The sequence below is a fragment of the Cavia porcellus genome, unplaced genomic scaffold (assembly GCF_034190915.1).
Source record: "Cavia porcellus strain 051 isolate PalLab524CR breed Dunkin Hartley unplaced genomic scaffold, mCavPor4.1 scaffold_12, whole genome shotgun sequence".
In the NCBI taxonomy this organism is placed as follows: domain Eukaryota; kingdom Metazoa; phylum Chordata; class Mammalia; order Rodentia; family Caviidae; genus Cavia; species Cavia porcellus.
In genome coordinates, this window is record NW_026947495.1 from 11831255 (window position 1) to 11853556 (window position 22302).

At 36.6% G+C, this 22302-nt stretch overlaps 1 protein-coding gene and 1 long non-coding RNA gene across 3 annotated transcripts in view; one reads left to right on the forward strand and one right to left on the reverse strand.

Moving 5' to 3' along the window:
- Nucleotides 1-22302, reverse strand: part of Cntnap5 (contactin associated protein family member 5) — a 779115-nt gene that overhangs the window by 7884 nt on the left and 748929 nt on the right. For both annotated transcript variants that reach the window (XM_063258867.1, XM_063258866.1), the window contains 2 exons: nt 7171-7389; nt 3761-3832 (listed from right to left, as the gene is read on the reverse strand). In XM_063258867.1, coding sequence (XP_063114937.1) covers nt 3761-3832; nt 7171-7389 — 291 coding nt within the window. The remainder of the gene's footprint in view (nt 1-3760; nt 3833-7170; nt 7390-22302) is intronic.
- On the forward strand, nt 13927-20572 carry LOC134478262 (uncharacterized). The gene is made up of 4 exons (XR_010050758.1): nt 13927-14040; nt 15824-15883; nt 17704-17786; nt 18772-20572. It is a non-coding gene; the product is annotated as an uncharacterized LOC134478262 (long non-coding RNA).

Consider the following 22302-nt stretch of genomic DNA (forward strand, 5'->3'; position numbering starts at 1 on the left):
CAACTGCTTTTTTTCTGGTTCCCTGTCACATGGAGCATTGTTATTTGTCCTTTGACTTTCAGTCTATGAATGTCCTTTTAATTTAAATGTTCCTTGTATACTGGATATTGATGGAACATTTTCTTGGTCTGCTCTGCCTGTGTTTCTTTCTACTGGTGAACTGAGGTCATCTACATTAATGGTTATAACAAATATGCACTAGTTTGTCTCTGCCATCCTGTCTTCCTGCAGGCTCCATTCAATTGCTTCCCCTCCATTCAATTGCTTGCCTTATTCAGTGATCCCCCCTCTGCTGCTGTTCCTGGAATTTTGATCATCTTTATCTCTCTCTAGAATATCCTTCAGTATTCTTTGTAAGGTTAGTTTGGTGGCCATGAATTCCTTCAGTTCTTTGTTATGGAAGTATCTTATTTTTCCACTAATTTTTGAAAGATAGTTTTGTAGGGTATATCGATCTGGGTTGGAAGTTGTTTTCTTACAGGATTTGAAATACTTTAATCACTTCTTGACTTGATAGTTTATATTGAGTAGTATTGTACTGTAATTCTGATGGGTTTTCCTTTGTAGGTGATCTATTTCTTTTCTCTAACAATTTTTAATATTTTGTTTTTGTGCTTGATTATCATACATCTGGGTGTAGATTTATTTTGGTTATGGCTAGTTGGAATTCTATATGCCTCACTTATCTATACATTATTTCCTTTTCATAAGCTTGGGAAGTTCTTTGCTAATACTTCTATAAAAAGTCTTTATATGTAACTTGTGTTGATGATTGCTTGCTGACACTTGTAAGTCTTAATTAATTTTTTGTGTCATCTTGCAGCCATTGAGTTGTTACCTAGTTTCTTGTTATTTTTAAGAGATCTTTCGTTTTGTGATTTCTAGTTGCAATCCCGTCTCCAAAGTCTGAAAGTCTATCTTCACTTTCTTTCAAGCAGTTTTAGCAGCTTTCAGCATTTTTAATTTCCTCGATATCTGTTTGAATCTGTTTCATGAATTCCAGGTCTTCCTTATATCATTCATTCAAGGTTTTCTTCATTTTTCTATGCTTCTTTTTTAAATTTTTTTCTTCTTTAGATACACTCAGTAATCGTTTTATTGTTTGTCAATTCTTCTTTTATGTAAGATATTATTTCTAACCTGATTTCTTTGACAGCCTCATGAAACTGTTTCTTTACTTCAGTTACCATCATCCCAGAAATTTCAGATGTGCAACTTTCAATTTCTTGCATGTCTATGACTGCTGAACTTGTTCTGTATTAGTGAGCTTTACTGGGTGGTCTAAAAATCATCTTACAAATATGCATTCAGAATAGCAAAGGACAGGGCCAGGGATTTAGCTCATTGGCTCAAGTGCTTGTTTGGTAAGTACAAAGTCATGAGCTAGATCTCTGGTACAAAAAAATATATTTATAACAAAGGGATTCTGTTTCTGTTTGTTTTGTTTCATTTGGGTACTGAAGATTGAACCCTGGGCTTAACACAAGCTGAGGAAGTATTTCTCCACTGAGCTATGTCCTTAGTCTGGCAAAGTCTCTTAGTAAAGTTTTTCAGGATCTTTAAAACACTATGCCAAGATTATTTTATTTCATGTTTTTCACTGGCCATGAAACTACGTCTTTTAGAATTTCCAAGAATATAATACTTTAATGCCTCTCATCCTAGTGCAGACTCTTTATGTAAGCTTATTTTGTGTTACATATTTGATATCCTAGAAAGTATTCATTAACTGTGAAATGATTACCAACAATTCTTACCCTCTTCTGCATCCTACTGGACTTGAGCAGAGTTGGGATAATTTTGTCCTTGTCAAACTCATATAGGACTGAAATGACAGCTTCCTCGAAGTCTGTTACACTCACATTTACTTCTATATGATTTTCCTGAATTTATTTTGTGAGTTATCTTCACTGACTATAAGGATTCATCCATAATTTTACCAAGAAATGTCTTGAGGCAAAAAAAAGCACTAATTGCAAAAGGGCAGTAAAAATGTGAAAAAGGGAGACTGTGTCTCTACATAAATGTAGGATTTTCACCCCTAAAACATTTTAAAATATTTTTGACACTCAAAGATCATTTCATTGGTAATTATAGATTCTGTTATTTTGCTCTTCTATGTAGTGCAGTATTGATAAAAATATGTCTTTCAGAAACTCATTGTTGAACAATTTGCATTATCATTTATATAACCATGGATGATGAGATTTAAGTACATTGATGGCATGTCTTCCATCAACTGTTTTGTCAAGTTTGGAAAATAATTAACATCTCTTATATTTTTCTGTATTCCTAAATCACATTTACAAACTACTTTAGAAAAAAGGCAGGGTAAAATCACCTGAATTAATAGTTCTGTGAGTGTGGGTAGCCATGTGAAGTTCTAAGACAATAACGAGGGAAGTGTTTCCCCCACATTCAGCACAACCGTTATTCAGAACTGGAGGCACAGAGGCCTCCAGGAATTTTCCAGGAGAGTTAGTGTAACTTTCTTACACAGAAGGAGACTCACGGAAGCAGGTAAATGAATAGTGAAAAGTTATCAGTCACAAGAGTCTTTTCTCCACTTGTCAAAGGAAAAAATTACATGAAGAGAAACTGGTTCAAAATACTTTCTAATATTTCCTGATGCCAAGCAAAAATCAAGTTCAGTTGTCTTCCCTGAGGCAGAAATTCAGCAGAGATGTCGCACAGACTTCCTTAGGGAAAGGTCATGGAAGGCCATGGTTTTCCTTGCTTACGTTCTGACAGCAGTGGTGTGCCTGGGGTACACTTGCCATGTGTGCTTTCCCAACAATCTTCCCTTCTTCTACTGCTGTCTGCTTGCTCATCCCTTCCCCAACCAGCCAGGAGTTCTATAAAGGCAGTGTTCATATCTTTCAGCCTGGGTCCTCACATTTACCAGAGAGGCTGACCCATAGTAGGACTCATTAAATACAAGTGAAATGCATGGCTAGTGCTGACTTTTAAAGCAGAAACCCATCTGGTATGGATCAGTTCACCCACACTTCTGTGAGGTAGGAACAGGGCACCTGTTAGGGTAATGGTTCTCAGATGGAAATAAATTTAGTCTCTTTCAGGCATCTTCCATTAAACTAGGTTTTGGAGTCTTTATCTACTGCAATACAGAGATGGAAAAATCCAGCTAATGTAGTCAGCAAGCAATCTGAAGGCAGAATAGAAAGGTTGAGGCCAGGGTTGGAAAAATGTAAGAGGGAGAGAGGGAGACAGGAGCTGAGCTGACAGCAGCACAGCCAGGATCTTCATCTGGAGCCATATGTGCTGCTGTGTTTGGAACTACAGTCCTGTGGGCTTCACCCTGCTCATTAGATCTAATTCAAATCACTTGGTAGAGAAAGCCCGCCAGGACTGTGGCTTCCCCCATCTGTCAGCCCTGATATGGCTTCTTCTTCATATATAGCTTATTGATCTTCTTTGTGTATGCGTTAGGAAATGTGACAACTGGATGAGAGGAATGGCATGCAGGCTGCTTGTTTGTAAGTGAATGCTCCAGCTGTTGACTCTATGCTCAGCTGTCTGGTAAATCAGAGGCAGGATGAAGCCACAGATATCCTGGCATAAGAGATCACTGTCTTTGATCCTAAAGCACATATGACTATTCCTGAAAGGCTCACTCCTGGAAGATGATGTGGGCTTCTGGGCACTGGGAGGCCATCATTAGAGAAGGCTTCAGGTAATTTTCTCTGAAGCCCAGCATTATATGTGTCCCTTCTGCCTCTAACCACAAAGAGTAGTTTACCTCCAATGACTGCAGAATCACTTCGAACTGCATTGGTGAGTGGTTCCCGCTCATCTGTCTTCCCAAAGGGATCTAAAAGGAGTAAGGACACAAAATTTTAGTCTTCCCACAATGCGCTGGAAGAGATTTTATGACATATCTGTTGGATATACCACATATTCTCAAGGAGTTGAGAAGTGGTGTTTTGGGAAGAGCCCATACAAAAGTTAAAACATCTCAAATAAACTTCTCTCAACCTGGAGTTCCAAGACCCTGTTAACTTATATATAAGCTGTAGGAGAAAGAGTTGAGCCAGGTGCCTGAGTTTTAGGGGGCAATTCCTGTGCAAGAGAGTGGCTCCTTCCACAGTCACAGAGGTACCTCTACTTGACTGTTTTCTTCAATTGCAAGAGGATTCTGTGGCCATTGTGAAGGAAAAATGTGCTGGAGAATTAACACCTCCAGGAACAATCCTCACTGAGAAAACAAGTTGTACTACATGTCCAATAGCATTCGTGATACAAATAAACTGTATGTATCTTACTCTATACAGTGCAAGAAACTACAAAGCATCAGATTCAAAGACAATACTCTGTGTCAAAATTTCACCCTACCATTCGGTGGTCTAGTGCCATTGCACAAGATCTATTTTTAAGTAACAAACTGCACATGAATTGAAACTGGACAGTGATACATACACACACATACACATAAATTTACACAATATGTGTACAATTCTAGCATCTGGTAGATATTACACATAAAATAAATAGCTGCCATCATTAATATATATCTTTTAAGCCTCGGAGAATGACAAAACCGTATATTTTAACAGAAAAAAAAGCATGCTTGAAGACATTAATGTCCCATAGCTCCTTCATGGCAGAGTCAATGTACACTTGGGGCTGTCTAACCATCCTATTTAGGCTCTTTCTACCTCACTTCACTCTGGCCAGGAAAACTCCAAGGTGGAAAACAAGCAGTCAGAAGAGAGAAAAAGGTATAGTGAAAGGAGGTAGAAAATGCAAAGGCAGGGATAAGGAAGAAAAGAAAAGGGAAAAGAGGAAAGGCAAGAAGGAAGAAAGGAAGGTGAGGGGAACAAAGGGAGAAGGAAGCAAGAGGCATGGAAAACCAGAGTTGAAACCACAGTAATTACTGCATTACCTGTGTTCTCAAAGCTCACTATTCTTGTCTACCCCTGTCCCAACTCTCCTTTCTGGAATTCCTCCTGCTTCTTTATGAATATTCAAATTTCAGCTCTGTACCAGGATTCAGATCATGACTTTTTCTTACTCTAATTTAGAGTGGTTCCTTCTACTGTATTTTAACATTATAAACTGATGTTGCCTTTATTTTAACCAAGATTTCTCTATTTCTAGAAGATTTTGATGTCATTAAATTAATAAATATTTATTCAGTTCATTAATTCTGATTCTCTAGTGTTTATTAAAATTACACATAAAACATTCCAGATCTGATAAGTGCATCAGAAACATGATCACAAAGGCACACACACACACACAGTGTTTCTACACATGCTTTAGGAAAACTTTCTGGAAAGCAATCCTGTGTGGTAACTGATTGATTTCAAGAATGTACTCTATCTTTATAATGTGGCTTTTGAGACTTTGCACTGATGGTTTACCTTTAACTTTCCTTACTCCCACATAAATGTCTTAATTTAAATACTCAGGCACCATTTCTCCATATCCATCTATGAATATTTTATACACATAAACATTTCATAGGCACTTCTCATATTTTCATTTTACAGTCATCCTAATGGTTATTTTGATTTGCTTTCTGCTGATCACTAATGATTCTGTGCACCTTTCTCCAATACTTATTGTTCATTCGTACTGCTTCTTTACAAAAATGTCTACTCAGATACTTTGTCTTATTTTAAGCGGGTTATTAGTTTACTGTCTGAGTTCCTTGTATATTTTGAATTTTGATGTCTCATCACAGCATTTTGAAAATATTTTGTTCCACTTCATAGGTTACTGTTTCTTTTTGTTGATCATTTCCTATATTGTGCAGAATAATTTTTAACTATGTAGTCTCGTTCTTTATTTTTTTGCCTACATTTTTTATTTTCATCATATCCAAAAAATCCTTGTCAAAAAAAGATGAAGGAACTTTTTTCTGCATGTTTTCTTCCAGAAATGTTACAGTTTTGTATCTGACATGTAAGACTGCGCTCTCAATTTCAAGTTAACTTCTTTATACGATGACAGTGATTGAATTTCAGTTGTTTTATTGCAGTTATCTTATTTTGCCAACATCACTTGTGAAATATTAGTTGAAGATATATGTCTTGTCTCATTTCTGTGCTTTCTATTCTGTTGCATTGTCTGTATACCTGTTTTTATACCAGTATCCAGTTTTTTTGACTAGTATTCTTTCGTAATGCAGCACAAGGTGAACTCAGGCTGCATGTTGCCTCTAAGATATCTGTGCTCCCATATTCAACTGTAATGTTATTTATAATATTTAAAGTGTGGAAACCACCTATTTGTAAATGAATAAATATATATGTATATAGTTCCTGTGGTGTGCATATATACAAACAAAATGAAATATTATTCAGCCTTAAAAAGATGATTATACCATTTGAAGCAAAAGAGATGAAAATAGAGGACGTTATACCAAAAGAAGTAAATAAGGCACAGAAAGAAAGGGGAAAACTATGTGACTTCATTTATATATGGAATTTAAAAACAGCTAAATTCATAGAAGCAGAGAGCACAGTGGTGATTGCCAGGAAATGAGACATGGGAAAAATGGACAGTTGCTTGTTAAAATTTATAAGCTCTCAGTTATAAAATGCATATATTTTGCTAATCTAATATAAACACAGTTACTACAATTAATTACACTGGGTTTTTTCTTCAAATTGGCTAATAGCCTAAGTCTCAGGTGACTTCACCACACACACACACACACACACACACACACACACACACACACACGGAGAACTATGTGAAGTGATGGACGTAATGATTAAATTCACTGTTATATCATTACATGTTACAGAGGTATACCTGTATACACTGAGTATGTACAGGACAATATTAATGATGGCCATCAAATGAATTATAATATTACTTCAGCAACCATCCTGTTCCCTCTGTAATTTCTAAATGATGTAATTCTCAGAATAGCCTCTTACATAACAGTGACTTTGTACAGATTCATATGTGAATATATTATGTATATGTATTCAATTTAAACAACATACTTTTAAACCTTATTGCTTATAATCTGAATATTAAGAACATCCATGAGTAGCCAATCATAATTTGTAGTCAAATGTAAGCATAGAGGGAAAGGAATTGTGTAATACTGGCTGACCCTGTAAACTGAGAATTTCTAGAACACATCAAAAATATCCTAATGCAGGAAGTAAGATTGGCCATTCTGTACCATACCTGATGAAGAATGTACAGTGGTCACTGCACTCACATCTGAGTCTACCATGAAGCCACAGCTGGATTCTTTCAAGGCCCCATGCACAGTCACAGGTGCGATGGCAGCATGACGCAAGGCTGCCTTCAGCGGTGCTACGTGGTTGTACTGGACTGAAGACAGACATCCAACAAAGCCCATGGTGTTCGCTTTAGCAATTTCAGAATCCAATCCAACGTTCTCTAAAACGTAAAAGACAATCAGAAGTCTCTCCCCACAAAATAGGCTGAGTCATCTTTGAGTACCACAAAAATGACCAAAATTATGTCATTCTTTGAATAAAGAAAACCCTGTTGTTACCTCTCTCCATCCACTCTCCAACCTTCATCCCACTGCAAGAATCAGTATATCAACCATATTTCCTAGAAAATCGGTAATGCCGTCTCTGAGCTTAGATTAATAATATTCCAAAGTTCTTCATTTCAGGCATGTGCTGTATGAACTAGATAAAAGGCAGTCAATGTGCTCCATATGTTAGATGGGTAACGAAAAAAATTCCCTTTTTTGTTGAGAATCATTTAACTTTGTAAAGAAATTTTTAATCTTTATAAAAGATGAAGATGCAGACATTCAGGACTCTCAACAGATGCATCAGTTTCTTCAACACTTGTGGTAATGTTACCACTTTGTATTCTATTTCTCTTAAAAATGGTTACTTGAATAAATTACTACAAAGCAATTACATAAAAGTGCAGTACATAAGGGATCATTAAAAAGATATCATAGTTTTTTAACATGACTAGTTGTCGTGAACGGTTATTTTATTTAACTTTTTTTTTTTTTTTTTATTTCCTAGGAAGAAGGTCAGGGACTTCTCCTATCTACCAACAATCCTTATAATTTCATTTGGATTCCTAAGTATTAGAATGCCTTCATTGATTTCCAAGATTGTAGGTACAAAGTGGAAATTTAACATCTTTTAATAGTGCTTTCTCCAGTTTTGTCCCTATTTTACCCTGCTTTTCAACAACCATATAAAATTAACTCATTCATCTTTTCTTACATGAGAAGACAGTAACTACACGTTATTATAAGTTTATTTGACTGCTGTAACAAATTTCCATTAACTCCAACAACTTATACCAAACCTTTTTTTTTTTTAATTTTATTTAAGGAGAAAAGAAAAAAAAAAAGCAGAGAAAGGGTACAAGTTATACAGATTTGCAGAAAAAAAAATGAACAGTAGGAAATTACTAGTTAATGGATTACATATTGTCATCTTAGAAATAATTGTTCAAGTCACAAAATTAAAGCTTGTAAAGTGGACATTCCATCAATGATACTGCAAACAGTTCTGTACAATGATCCAATAAAACTCTGTGATATCATATTCTATCTTATACACTTAAATATACATGCAGTTATATAGTTTAGAGCACTTTCTTTTCCTCTCTTTTGTACAATGACTATTACACATTTTGGGTTTCATTGCTCTCACGGTTCTTATTACTTTTTTGGAAGAGAGTAAAACCAAATGTGACATAACAGAACAGAATCGGTCAAGTCAAAAGGGTGGACATAATAGATAATGTGAAAACATAATACAAGGTGATCAACAGTGGTTACCATAATGCCTCCCGCTATCTCTAATAGAATTGCCTATACCATTAGTTATAATACAATTGAACAAAACAGTAAAGAACAAAACCGACAAAACCAAACCATTGGAGACATTGTAGGTCTTCAAAAGTAGATAAAAGTCAACGAGAATGGGCGTTATAATGAATCTCATTATCTTCACAGCTGATGCCTAAATTTTCGAACCTGATACTATCCAGCAAAACAGAATAGAGGAACATCAGTTAAAAACCAGATGGTGAGAGTAATACAGGGCTTTAAATCGAGGTAATGGAAAGTCAAAGTGGGTTACTATAATATATCCTGTTATTTTTTTTTCCTTTAATTAAAAGGATAAAAATTTTTTAAAAAGTATTAAAAAAGTAAATAATGGAGTGGAGATTGAGATAAAAGAGGGCATAACAACGAAACAGCACAGATCAAAACATAACCATTTAAGCAGAATAGTGTTTCACCACCAGATAATCCTGACCTAAAAGTAGTTACCATATTGTCTCTTTCCTTGAAATCCTTGAGTACAACTTCGTATACTGTAGCATTAAGTATATCAAAACAATGTAAAACCATTTAAGAGAATGACAGCATTACAGAGTATTTAGAATCGACTAACAGAAAATAAATAATGGTTTCTGTATAATCTCCTTGTCTTTAAAAGGTTTTTGCTTATACTATCGTACATAATAAAATCCAGTAAGATACAACCTATTTAGACCATTGGAGACAGAAGGACAAAAGCTAGATGAGACTTCAAAACAAGATGATACTAAATCAATATTACCTATTAAGATGTCATTTTCTCCAAAATAGCTGTTCCTATCATCCAATCTTCTCTGCCTCATTTCTGTTGAGCTCTTATTCTGTCAGTAGCTGTCAGTTTGTCTTCTTCACTTTGTTCTCTGCTCCATTAGTTGTGGCCTCCACTATTTCTGGATTCTTTGTATTTTTCTTTTTTTAGAATATCCTGCAATACTCTCTGTAGAGTTGAATTGGTGGTTGCAAATTCCCCCAGTTCCTCTTTATCCTGGAAGCACCTTGTTTTTCCATCAATTTCCAGGGACAGTTGTGCAGGATATCTCAATCTTGGCTGAAGATTATTATCTTTCAAAGCTTGAATTATTTCCCCCCATGCTCTTCGTGATTTGATGGTTTGTGCAGAGAAATCTGCTGTAATTCTGATGGGTGCTCCCTTGTAAGTGGTCTGTTTCTTGTCTCTGACAGCTTTTAATATTCTGTTCTTGTATTGAATTTCTGGAATTTTTATTATTATATGCCTGGGTGTTGCTCTGTTTGGGTTGTAGGTAGCTGGGGTCCTGTATGCCTCATACATCTGAGTATCTTTACCTTTTGCTAAATTAGGAAAATTCTCCTGGATTATTTCTGTGAGTAGCTTTTGTAGTTCACTTGTTTGTGTCCCTACTTCTTCTTTTATGTTCTTAATCCTTAAGTTATGGATCCTCTTATCATCTTCTTGTCTTTGTATTATTGCTGTTTGTTTCTTTGTTATTTTTAAGAAGTTTTTCATTTCATTCTCCCATATTACAATTCTGCCCTCCAGTTCAGATAGTCTGTCCTTAGTTTCTTTCAAGCTGTTATGCCAGTCTTCGATAGACTTCTTAGTTTCTTGGTAGTCCCTTTGAACCTGCTTCACGTATTCTATGCTTTCCCTGTTTTCTCCATCAAACAATTCTCCCCTCTTTTTCTGTTCTTCCATTCCACCATCTGTTTTTTCTTGGGGGGGGGCTTAGCATTTCTCTAACTATTTTGCATACTTCTAGCTTCAGGTCGTTGATAACTTCATTCCTGAATTGGTCTATGAGGCTCTCTATATGGTGCTTTATGTGTATTGGTGTGGTGTCCGCTATTGCCTGTTTCTCAGAGTTGGGGGCCGAGGAGCCTTTCTTGTTGCTGCCTCTTCCCATATTCTCTGTTCCTTATATATGCAAGCTTATATGAGAGGCCCAGCTTCTCTCCCTGTCAGCCACAGCCTGATCGAATTGTGCCGGTTAGGTGTTCCCACTCACCACTGCGCACCAGGCAGCCTACGTGGGGGCCCGCCCCTCCCGGCCTCCGTCAGGCTCTGGGATCTGGTTTGGGCCAGCCTATGGGGTCCGCCGGCAGTGTCACGCAGGCCAGGCACTTTTCACCAATCCCGCCCGAGAGGGGAATGTGTGGCTGGAGTCACCACCGCGCCCTGCTCCCGCAGGACTGCTCGGGCCCAGAAAGTCCGCTGGAGTCAAACTGTGGTGGAGTGTCAGTTTCTCTCACTCACCTCGCCACAAGTCAGAACATGCCTCCCTGCCCGTCCTGTTTTCGACTCCGTTCGCAGAGTCCCGTTCTCAGAGTTTCCGCGCGTCTCTCTCTTTGCCGAGCCGATGTAGAGGCAGCCAGCCACTGCGCAGCGGGAAACCCAAATCGCGGCTTCCAATGGCGCAGGGTCCAGCCTCAACAGCGAGACTTTTCTGTTCCTGTTTTAGCACCAGGACTGCATTCCAAGTTGGTTTCTCTCAGCCGAGTTCGTTCCTGAGTCAGCAGAGCATAACTCCACCTGCTTATGTCTCTTTAGTCCGCACCATATCTGGCTTCTGAGCCTAGTTTTTCAGAGAGCCTCCGGTAGTTGCTGTTATCTGTCCGCCCTATACCAAACCTTTTAAACCTAAAAATACTCTCTAATTTCTGTAGGTCAGGACTGTAGCGTAGTGTTTATGGGGTTAAAGATCAAGAGATCGGCAAGGCTGTATTGCGTTGGTACTTCTTTCCCATTTTTAATGCCCACCAGTCACTCCGTTTTTGTGCCTTAACCTCCTTTGCCTCTCTTCAATACCAGCAACTTTGCTTTTCTCTGTGCCTTTTTATCACAGTTGCATTTGCCTCTAATTCATTTTTATTATCCATTCATTTTTAAGGACCCTTGTGATTACAGTGGATTTATCTTGATCATGGAATAAAACTCTGTATTTTAGATACAGATTGGTATGAATATTAATTTCACTTGTGACCTTAATTCCTCTTTGCACATAGCCTAATACATTCACAGATCCCAGAAAGGAGGATGAGGACATTTTACTCTGCTTATGAATCCTGTTAGAGATTCCTTAAGAACATTCTGAACAATGATAATGAAGATAAAAGAGAGATATGGTGTCATTTTTCTTCAGGTATAAAGAATCCTGGAATTTTAAAAGAAATCAATAACTTCTAAATATTCAATAAATACCCTACAGTCATGTTATATATTTATTACTAAAGAAACGATAAGGTATGTTTGCTATTATGAGCTTGAAAACTGTCCTTTCTGAGATTTCTCATATATTGTTACATAATAGCATTACAAGTAAAAAGCTGTAATAGACCAGGGGTTATTAGCTCATGCCCTTAGGAGTCAGTGTACCCAGAGATAATACAGAATTGTCAGTAGGCTCTGGTATATAGGAAGCAAATGGTATGATTTGAGATCAAAACATTTAGAGGAAGAAGTCAAAGACAGAAGAAAAGAGGCATCCTCTGCACGGAGCTCTCACAATGTAGGGAACCAGAGCAGTGGAAAGTGCCACCCCACCACAGCTATGCCTAGAGGCTCTCCATGGAAAGTGCCCACTTGCACTCTGGGAGCTGAGTTGGAAAGGAACCAAAATTGGTGCTAAGGACTTGGGAGGACAAGGCCACGGCGACTGTCATGAACAAGAGCCGCAGGTACAACTGTAGGTATCTGGAAAACAGTTGAGTGGAATGCCAGAAAAATGACACTCTCTCGAGGCTTAAAGGAAGCAATGTGTTCAATAAAGTCTCATTTCTTGGGAAGCATTTTTATTCTAAATGTATAATGAAAGGGAGATGTTGGGGATTTTTATGAAATAAATGAGAATAAAAATGCTTAATGTGAGGAAAGAACTGTCACTCTGAGGCCTCAGATCATGGTATTTTTAGATTCTTACTTAAATGAAGAGGTTAAAAATTCATGATAATTCCAAATAATTTTACTTCTTATAGTAGTATTAACTAATATGTGGTAAAATGACAATAAATAAAAAGGTAAATAAATAATAAGCAAAACCATCAACCTTCATTATTCATTAAATAGCAATATGTCACTGTAATTGATTTAAAAATATTTATTCTGTTTCTCTCCCAAGTTCTCCCAGTTGTTTTTTGTAAGCAATTCAGACTGGAGGAAGTTAACGGACATTATGTGATTGAGCTGAAATTTCAGTCTAAAGCTTTATGACCTTAAATTCTACACCCCTCATCTAAGCAATCCTACCACCCCAAAACATGAAAAATAAGAACCTCAAAAATATTTCTAGAGTAACCTCATACAAATTATCTAAAAAAAAAAATAGGCTGCAAGACTAAGGAAACTATAAGTTATTTTGGTTGAACATTCCACAGCATTCACTGAACACTACACTGAACACATATTTCCCAATCCATTTCCAAAATCATTTAATTATGTTTTCAAGTTACAACTGAATTACATATGCAAGGAGACAGGTGAGGGAAATATTTTATCTGCTGACCTAGAGAATAAATATCAAAGGAAAACTTAACAGTTAGTGTGTTTTCTCAGAGACTTACAGAATGATAATACAAACATGCCACCACTGACAAATATCTGTATTCTCTTACATACTGTTTCCAAGATACTCCACTAATATATAAAATTTCCAACCAAACAAGCATAATTCCAAGGTTTCTTCTAGTAACACATGTTGTTATTTGGAGAAACCACAGGTTTCTTATGAGAAAATCTAGATCATTTCCAAATAACTTATTTAAAAGTTACTTAGTTTATTCTTCCTAACACAATTTAAATGCTATAAAAATACAGTTTCTGATGTCTTTTACATTTTAGGTCCTTGCATGTAAATCCAGAGGCAGAAAGCAACATGGGATGCTGACATGGTGCAGGAGGAAATTCAGACACTGGAGGGTAAATCACGTGCTTGTAATACAGCTTCTGTTTCTCCACAGTTGAACAGCAAACATTGTCCCTGTCACATGAGTTATATTGAAGTAAGCCTTTAATTCTTAGTTTTGTGTCCACAAACTTGTCAATTGGGTTTTTGTTCATTGATTATATGTAGCTTCTGTCTAGATGCCCCCAAAGTCTCACGTGGTTATACTTGGTGCTTTTCAGAGGCAGCTGGATCTAGGATGTGTGATGCTGGGATCCACAGTGTGCGGTACTCGGATTAAGGTTGTGATTCTGGGATTGATTCACGGAAGGACCCTAGGGTTAAGGCTGCCTCACCCTGGATGTGAGTATTCTTCTTCCCTGATTGCTTATGTTGTCACTGCTTGTCGCATACTGCTGCTGTGTCCTTACTTGGCTACTTCTGCCCACCATGAACTGTTGCTTGTTTCTCATTTTTGATGCCTCTTTACCATGCTATTCTGCTTAGGAGTTAGCAAAATATGATCTGAAACCTCTACAAACTGTGAGATGAAATAAACTTTCCTCCTTTAGTTTGAGTGTCAGGTATTTTGCTCAGCCAAGAGACAAACAAATACATAAAATACAACACGCATCATGTTATGCTAATTTAATCTATTTGACATATACTCTCCCACACTTAACATTTTTTGTATTGAGAACACTTAAAACATAGTAATTTGCAAATATATAGCATATCTCCTTACTTGTATCACAAAGATATACAATAGATTTATCGATCCAGTCCTGGCTATCTAACTGAAATTTTGTGCACTTTGGCCATCTCCCATAATAATTGCATGATTTAAGAAATAGCACTAGTGGCAGTTTTACCAATAATACTTTATATTCCTATAAATTATCAGTTCCAATATGAATGCTGCTCTGTTGCTGTGCTGCTTCCTTACTAACTTTTTGGGTCATACTGACTTAAAATTGAACAGAATTAGAGCTCAAATTTTAGGTGATAATTTAATCCATAGAGTAACTATAGAATTACTACAGGGTAATATCTCTGATTATTTTAAGCCCGACTTCCTGCATTAATTTGCAAACACTCTTATTCCTTCAAAATCCAGCCGCTTTCCAGTACTACACTTTTTGGATTTGCCATGTGAAGGAAAGCAGCACGGAAACAATTTTAGTCACAGAATGCACAGCTGCAGTGGTCTGACACCATGAGAGGATTAGAGCAAATCAGGCTAATTTCATGCAGGCAGGTTTTTGTGTTGTTTTTTAATATTAAGAAAAAAAATACAATCAACAATTTGCTAACAAATGAACACTTTTCTGGGTTGTAAAATGACATTTGCTAGGTCAAAAGTCATTTCTAATATTTGAATCCTGAAGTGTCACAAAACAAGTCATGTAAACACATGAATTGGGCTTACAAGAGTAAAATGCTGCACCAAAACAAAATGCAAATAGGAGCACCAGGGTTAACAGAAAACATGAGGAACATGTTTGAGTAAAATTTTCTGTTTAGAGTTCATTGTGGCTTTCAGAGAAGGGGCAAAGAGTCTAAAAACTTAAATTCCAAAAATATCCAAAGCCTCTCATTTAATCTTTTAACTTTGAAGGTGACATTCCCATCGTGATTGTGTGGAAGCCCAGAAGGAAACTTTGGGACAGTCTAGGGCTGGGGATAACACTGAGAATAGAGAAGCACTTCTAGAAAACGTATTAGAATGCATATTTCAGAATCTCAGTCAGTTGGTCTGGTACGAGGGTGCACATAATCTTGCATTTTGAAAGCACATTCTTAGGCAGTTATGATGCAGGTCATTCACGGGCCACACTGAGAAACACCAGTGTAAGAAGGTTCTTTCAACGAAATGTACTTAAATGAATGCTCTCATGATGAATAGGATGTGGTTAGAATGTTCTAGATACTCAGCGGAGCCAACGTGAAATGCAGAGGGAGAAAATATATCACATAGACAACTATGACAAATCAAATTAACTCTGTGTTATGTAACGTAAAAATGATTTTGGAGAGATAAGTAAGATAAATAGAGTACAATCCTTTAAATTCTGAAGGCGTTTTGCTTTCTGGGGTTACATTGCCTTTGTTTTATAATACTTTGTCTCCCTATTCTTGCTGGCAGGAAGCCTGTCTTTTTCAGGTCATAATCCCACCAACTAGAGTACAGTGCCCAGGACACACAGTAAGTGCTCAGTTTACATTAACAAAGGGAATTAATGAGTGGAAAAGAAAATATCCCCTAATATCTATAGTAATGCAGCCTAATTGGTGGTGTATTTATTTATAAATTCTCTCAAAATTTTTCATTCTGGCAATTTATAAACATATAGTTTCTTTTTTTGTGTGTTTTTTTTTTTTTTTTTTTTTTTACTTTCACAGTAAAGGTATGTTTCCCAGAACACTCTTTGTAGAAGTAGGTTGAATTTTGATTAGAATTCCATGTAACCATACTAGGAGGGGAATGGAATAATTCTCTTCATTATCCTCAGTTCTTGCAACCGAAAGCTAAATGAACTGTCTGCAGGAGTTCTGAGTGGCCGTATAAGTTTGCTAGCTCTGTGTCTGAGAATCAGTGCTTTCCATGGCAACTCCACACTTTACAAGTCAGGACGTATGTCTGGACTCCTTGTATGCTGCCCAGAAGGTCCGCACCCCACGCCATAGTCACAGCACGGTCTCTGTCTCTCGGGTGGCAGGCTGGAAGCCCACAGACACCTATCTAAGAGGCCCATCTTCTCATCCCTCCCTCTAATTCTTCACACTGAGCTCTGCTGATTTCCTTCTAAATCTATTCTAAAACTTTGTAGTGTGAGGCAGTGGTACGTGGAAGGGTTCTGCTTAGTGCTAAAAGAAGCTACTGAGAACAGAATAAGAAAAGGCAACAATTTATTCAGAATCTTAGTACACAGTCAAGGAGAGAGCCAGGAGTTTCCATGAAAGAAATCTCACTACCTATGTGACAAAGTTTTTCTGAGGATTTGAGGACTTTGGAAAAGAGTCTAGGAATTAAATGTAGACATGTCAAGAATGGGTTTTCTGAGTTGCCTGGTTGCTGCTGATATTTCAGGAACACCTGAATCATTGTATTTAAAGAAGTATGAATATATATATATATATGAATATATAATATATGAGAATATATAATTATATATAAATAAAAGTCAAAATAGATAAATAGGAAGTAGGAAGATGTTTAAATAATCTATTCTGTTGGCTCAAAAATATTTTAGCATATATGATATTTCCCTCATTTATACTACTGAGTAGTTAATTAAAATGAAAGTAATATTTCATTATTTCTTTTCATTGCAAGAGAGAATCATTTTTATGTCTCATACTCTAAGTAACTACTTAGAAAATAACAATACACAATGTATTATCTATTAACATTTTCTTACCTTTCTTTGTACCTTTTTTTTTACAAAAAAAAAATCAAAATTATAAATAGTCACCCCTTTACTTTTGCATAAGGCTATCTGTACACATTAGCTATTTTAGAGAAGGTGGGTCATGACTCATTGGAGGAATAAATGACTCTAAAGATTTGCTTGTTGGTTTCTGTGTGCTGTACAGGAAATTATTCTTTCTTTGGAAACAAGTTCTCACTGACTTGCTAAAGTACCATGAGGGACTGGAACTTACAATCCTTTTGCCCCAGTTTCCTGGAGCCCTGGGATTATAAGTGTGTACCGCTACATGTGGCTACAAGAATTTCCTTTTATTTTGAGTACCTTTTGGTCAGTGTTACTAAGCAAGAGTGTCTTAATGGGGAAGTTTTACAATTTCCAGTTTTACCCCTTTTGTCATTGATGGAGAACATCCTGCAGATGATAAATATCATGAAAAAAAAGTCCCTATTTTGCTTATAAGTAACTGCCTGTTACTTAACAAGACTGCAACCCTGTAGAAGTTTCTAAACAAAAATTTCTGGATGACTGAACGGGTAAGTTTTGTTCATAATCTGGTAATAGAGGTCTTGCATAATTTTTTTTTTCTTTTCAGATAAGATCTTGGAATGTAGCCCAAGCTGACCCAAAACTTGTCACAATGGTCCTGCATCAGCCTCTGGAGTCCAGGAATTACAGGTGTGTGCCACCACACTCGGCTTACAATTATTCTTCAAATAGAATACATATAGATAGAAGGATAGATTAGATAGTTGTAGAGAGAGAGGGGAAAGAGATAACAATACGATACAAGAAGCCAAAGGGAGGGCAATTTTAATTTATTGAAGAAAATTCTACCATTTGAGAACTCATTGTTTCAATTCAAAAATACTGGCTAAGTTTTTCACATTTTAATTGCATTTCTTGGTAACATGTACAGGGACTCCTGTGGATTTAGGACAGAGATTGTTAAATTGGTGAATCTTGACAACAAATTCAAATGCTTAAATTCTAAGTAACATGCTCCAAAGATCAATTCTGTGAATTTTTCATATAAAAATCACTTTTCTCTCTTTAAGACCGGGATCTGAAAATTGATGTAGAATTTCATTCCTTTGGGATAGAAAGAAACAGTGATATTTTGCCTAGTGTGTGTTCATTATTTATGTGTTGTGGGTAGAATCAAATGACTCTCATGTTTATTCCTAATTTTTTTAGCATTTTAAAAAATGAACAAAACTGGTATATATACACTCAACACAGAATCTTTTAGCAGAGCCTCAAATAATCCACAAAAATGTACTACTCTGATGTGGGATTACAAATTGTGGAATTAAAATCAATAAGAAAAGGAAATGTCAAACCTTCAGGGTGTTGATATTATTACTATCTTATTACTGTTTTAATCGCAGTGTTAGCATAATGTAAGTTTATTGTTCAAATGATTTCTAAAGCATATAACCAAAAATCTTGCTATAACAAGATCTAAAAAGGATGTAAACAATGCAGAACTTAATTTTCTCATAGAGCAAGGTGCCAGGAACATGGAGAACTCTGAACACCAAACAAAAATGGGTTCTTATCTCAGGCTTTATCTTTGTCAAGCTGGTAGAAGGGGCTTGTAAAATTATGGAGATTTTAGATATCTCTGTGTGCATTTCACCCATTGACATTTATTTTTCAGAATTAACATTCAGAAACTTTTAAAACAAGATATCCCAGCAATGGAACTGCTGCCCTAGCAATGACAAAGGAAACAGAATTCAGCCTCTGAAAATCTCTACTCCCTATGTGAGAATATGAGCAAAAAAGACAAATAGAACAGGAAGAAGGGAAGACATTATGTGTATACAGGGGTACGTATATGTACAAGATAGATAACTGTACTGCAAATCTCTGTAAGTTCATCAATAAGAACAGCCTGAACTTTCATTGACTGATCACTTCTTGTAAATCTTGCAATCTGAACAACTACTTCTAAGATAACAATATACAGGCCTGGGGATTTAGCTCAGCGGCATAAGCTCCTGCTTGGTACCGATCCCTGGTACCGATAAAAACGAAAAAGACAAAAAAAAAAAAAAAAAAAAAAAACAAACAAACAAACAAACAAAAAAAAACCAAACAATATACAATACATTAACTAGTGTTATTTCCTACTATTTTTGACATTCTGTATCATGCCTATCCTTTTTGTTTTGTTTTTAAAATTAAAAATTAAAATAAAAAATAACTTCTATCAGAAAAAGAGTTTTCACCAAGTGCATTCTCTAGAAACATCCTGAGATTCATGTCTCCCAGTGATCCCTGTACCAAATTTTGAGAAGCATCATGTCAGACCAACAAAGGGAAGCCTTTCATGATCAAGATGGAGACAACATTTGCAAGCACACGGGCTCCACGAGGAGCAAGAATTGGTACACAAAGCTGGAATTATACTAGAAAAAGAGATGCAAGTTTAGACAAGTACCAAGTAAGCAACCAAAAAGCAAGCTTCTTACAGCTCAGCTGTGAATGGGAAACCAAACAAGATTTGACTGTATACAGATATTTAGTCTAAAAAGCAGGTGTTTTTGGTGACTTACATATACTAACCTCTATAAAGACTCTAATGCCATATATTTTGGTCTCACTTGGAAAGCTGGTTTCTGATGAGTCATCTACTGCTTCTCTGAGGCCCTGCTCTCCAGATTTATTGACCTAAATCTGGCTGCTGTCTGTAAGAAGTAGAGATATTTTGGGGGAACTGAATGGAGTACATCCATAGGCAGATGATTATACAGGTCACTATTTTATTTTCATTTTTCTTTTTTCCTGTTTTCTCTATTTTCATTTTTCTTTTCAATCTATAGACAAGTGCTTAGCATTGAAGACCCCAGAATACCTTTTTTAGCTTTGTGAAGCGCGGCATTGTTTAATTTCAGACAGACAACTAGCACAGCATAGATATATTTGGATAAAGAAAGGCTAACAAAAAACCTCATTAAAGATAAGTCCCTTTCAAATGCACTGGGACACGGGTTTGTGTTTACAGCTAGAGAGCAGGGCCACGGGCAGAGACCAGGCCATTCCTGAACTCTGTGCTAGTAGCTATTTTTTCCATGATAGTGACATTCTGACTACACTTGATATCACACATAGTGACGGCCTTGAAACCAATTTTCCTAGGACATTAGTAGCACTGTGAGGGCCAAAGAAAGGAAGTGAGGACATATCCATCTCTGTATCTCTAGACTATAGTCTCATCTTAATTGGTGGTTTTTATATGAAATAACTAAAATAGTGTCTATAATTTGATCACCATGAAGAAAATACTACATGTCTAAGACTTAGGTTTCCTGTACATAAAAATGAGCTGATCAGCATATGTAGTTTGAGGCTGGGTTTCTAGGACAAAAACATAATATATAGAATGACACAATTATGAGGCTCAGGGGTAACTTTGTAGCAAGCCACAGATACTGTGAGAACACTACATGCCAAAAGGGAATTTTGCTGTTATGACCAAATCAAGGGTCTTGTGATGCAAATACTGATTTGTATGATTCAGGTGAACTGGTGTAATTACAAAGGTCCTATGATAAAGGAAAAAAAAGGTTGCCTTGGTCACTTCCCTCATCACCAAGGCATAATACCTGACACCCACAGTTTAGAGAAGAAAAGGTTAGCTTTGACTTGAGTTTCAGTCAAGAGTCAGCTGGTTCCAAGGCAAGATGACACAACAGAAGAATATAACAGAGAAGAATCTGTCACCACATGGCAGACAGAAAGCAGAGAGCACCAAGGGAAGAGTCAGGGAAGGACATAAACCCTTCCAGGCCTCATCCTCTGTGATCTGTCCCTTCCGACAAAATCCCACATTCTAGCATCATGTCAGTTATAAACCTCCATAACCCAATTACTTTCCAAGACTCCCACCTATGAGCACAGGAGGCTTTTGGAGTACATCTAGATTTAAAGCATAACAAAGTCAAAGCCAGAAGTAAGAGATTAGAGTTATTTGATACAGTGGCAATGAGCCAAAGAAATCAAGTGGCTGCTATAAATGCAGATAAAACCTGATTCTCCCTTGCAGCCCCCAGAGAAACATGGCCTTTATGAAGCATCAATTAAGCCTCATAGACTCTGTGAATAATTCTAACCTCCAAAACTATAATATAATAAATTTGTATAGTTTTAGCTCAACAAGTTTGTGGTACCATAAACAACAGAAAATGTACGTACTTAGGAATATTCTGTGAATGTTAAGAAGTTCTATGTTTCTATTTTTAAAGTGGACCCTCATATCAATATTTTAGTAGCTGTAAGATAATAGTCATTTTCCCATTTAACTATATATATTCAATAAATTTGGTAACTTGAAATAGTCTCTACTTTGCATGCTTCCAATATGCCTAGTTTTCAGTTGTCATGATTTAGTTCAACAGCATCAATCTCCCATAAACACAGCTGAAGTCTCAGTGACCAATATATTAACTGTGAGAAAATGCCTTGAGTACCAACTGTTCTGCGAGCTCTGTGACACACAAATTTGTCTGAAAATAATAAGAATATCACTGTCAAAACCCAGACTTATCATTTTTTTTTCCAAGTCAATGCATGACTGGACAATGAATACTTGATTTTCAGTTTATACAAAGTTGTTTCTTCTCTTCCTGTTCAGTCATATACCATATTGAAAATGTGCAATCACAAAAGAAAATTGATCAACAAAAATTAAAAGTGATAATATTCACTTACAAGTAGACAGTCAGTGAGGGGTAGGCCTAGGATAGAGTCACTAGATAAAAACCAAACAGCACATACACAGCATTAAGAGCTAATCCAAGCCATAAAGCTAGTTAAGCTTAAGTTAAATACCCAGGAAAAATGATAAAAGTCAGGATAAGAATGCACAGGTAAGAACTCTTCCTCCCACGAAAGAAACTTTTAGGTAGCATAAGTTGACAGCTCCTCCTTACTTGGGGCTTGAATGGAGAAACAGAACTAAACAGTAACCAGGTTCCTTTGAACACGGCTTCCTTTGTAGCTGATTTTAGACACCACATTGCAAAGCTTACAGCCCAATTGGCTTTCTAGGCTCACAGAGTCACCTGTTTGAAATGAGTTCCACACTCTGCTTTTCTATGTTCAGACCAAAATGAAGAAAGCATCTCAGAACTGTAGTTTTGGAGTCCCCTCCTGGAAGCCAAGAACTATTTTTTCCTCTTATTAT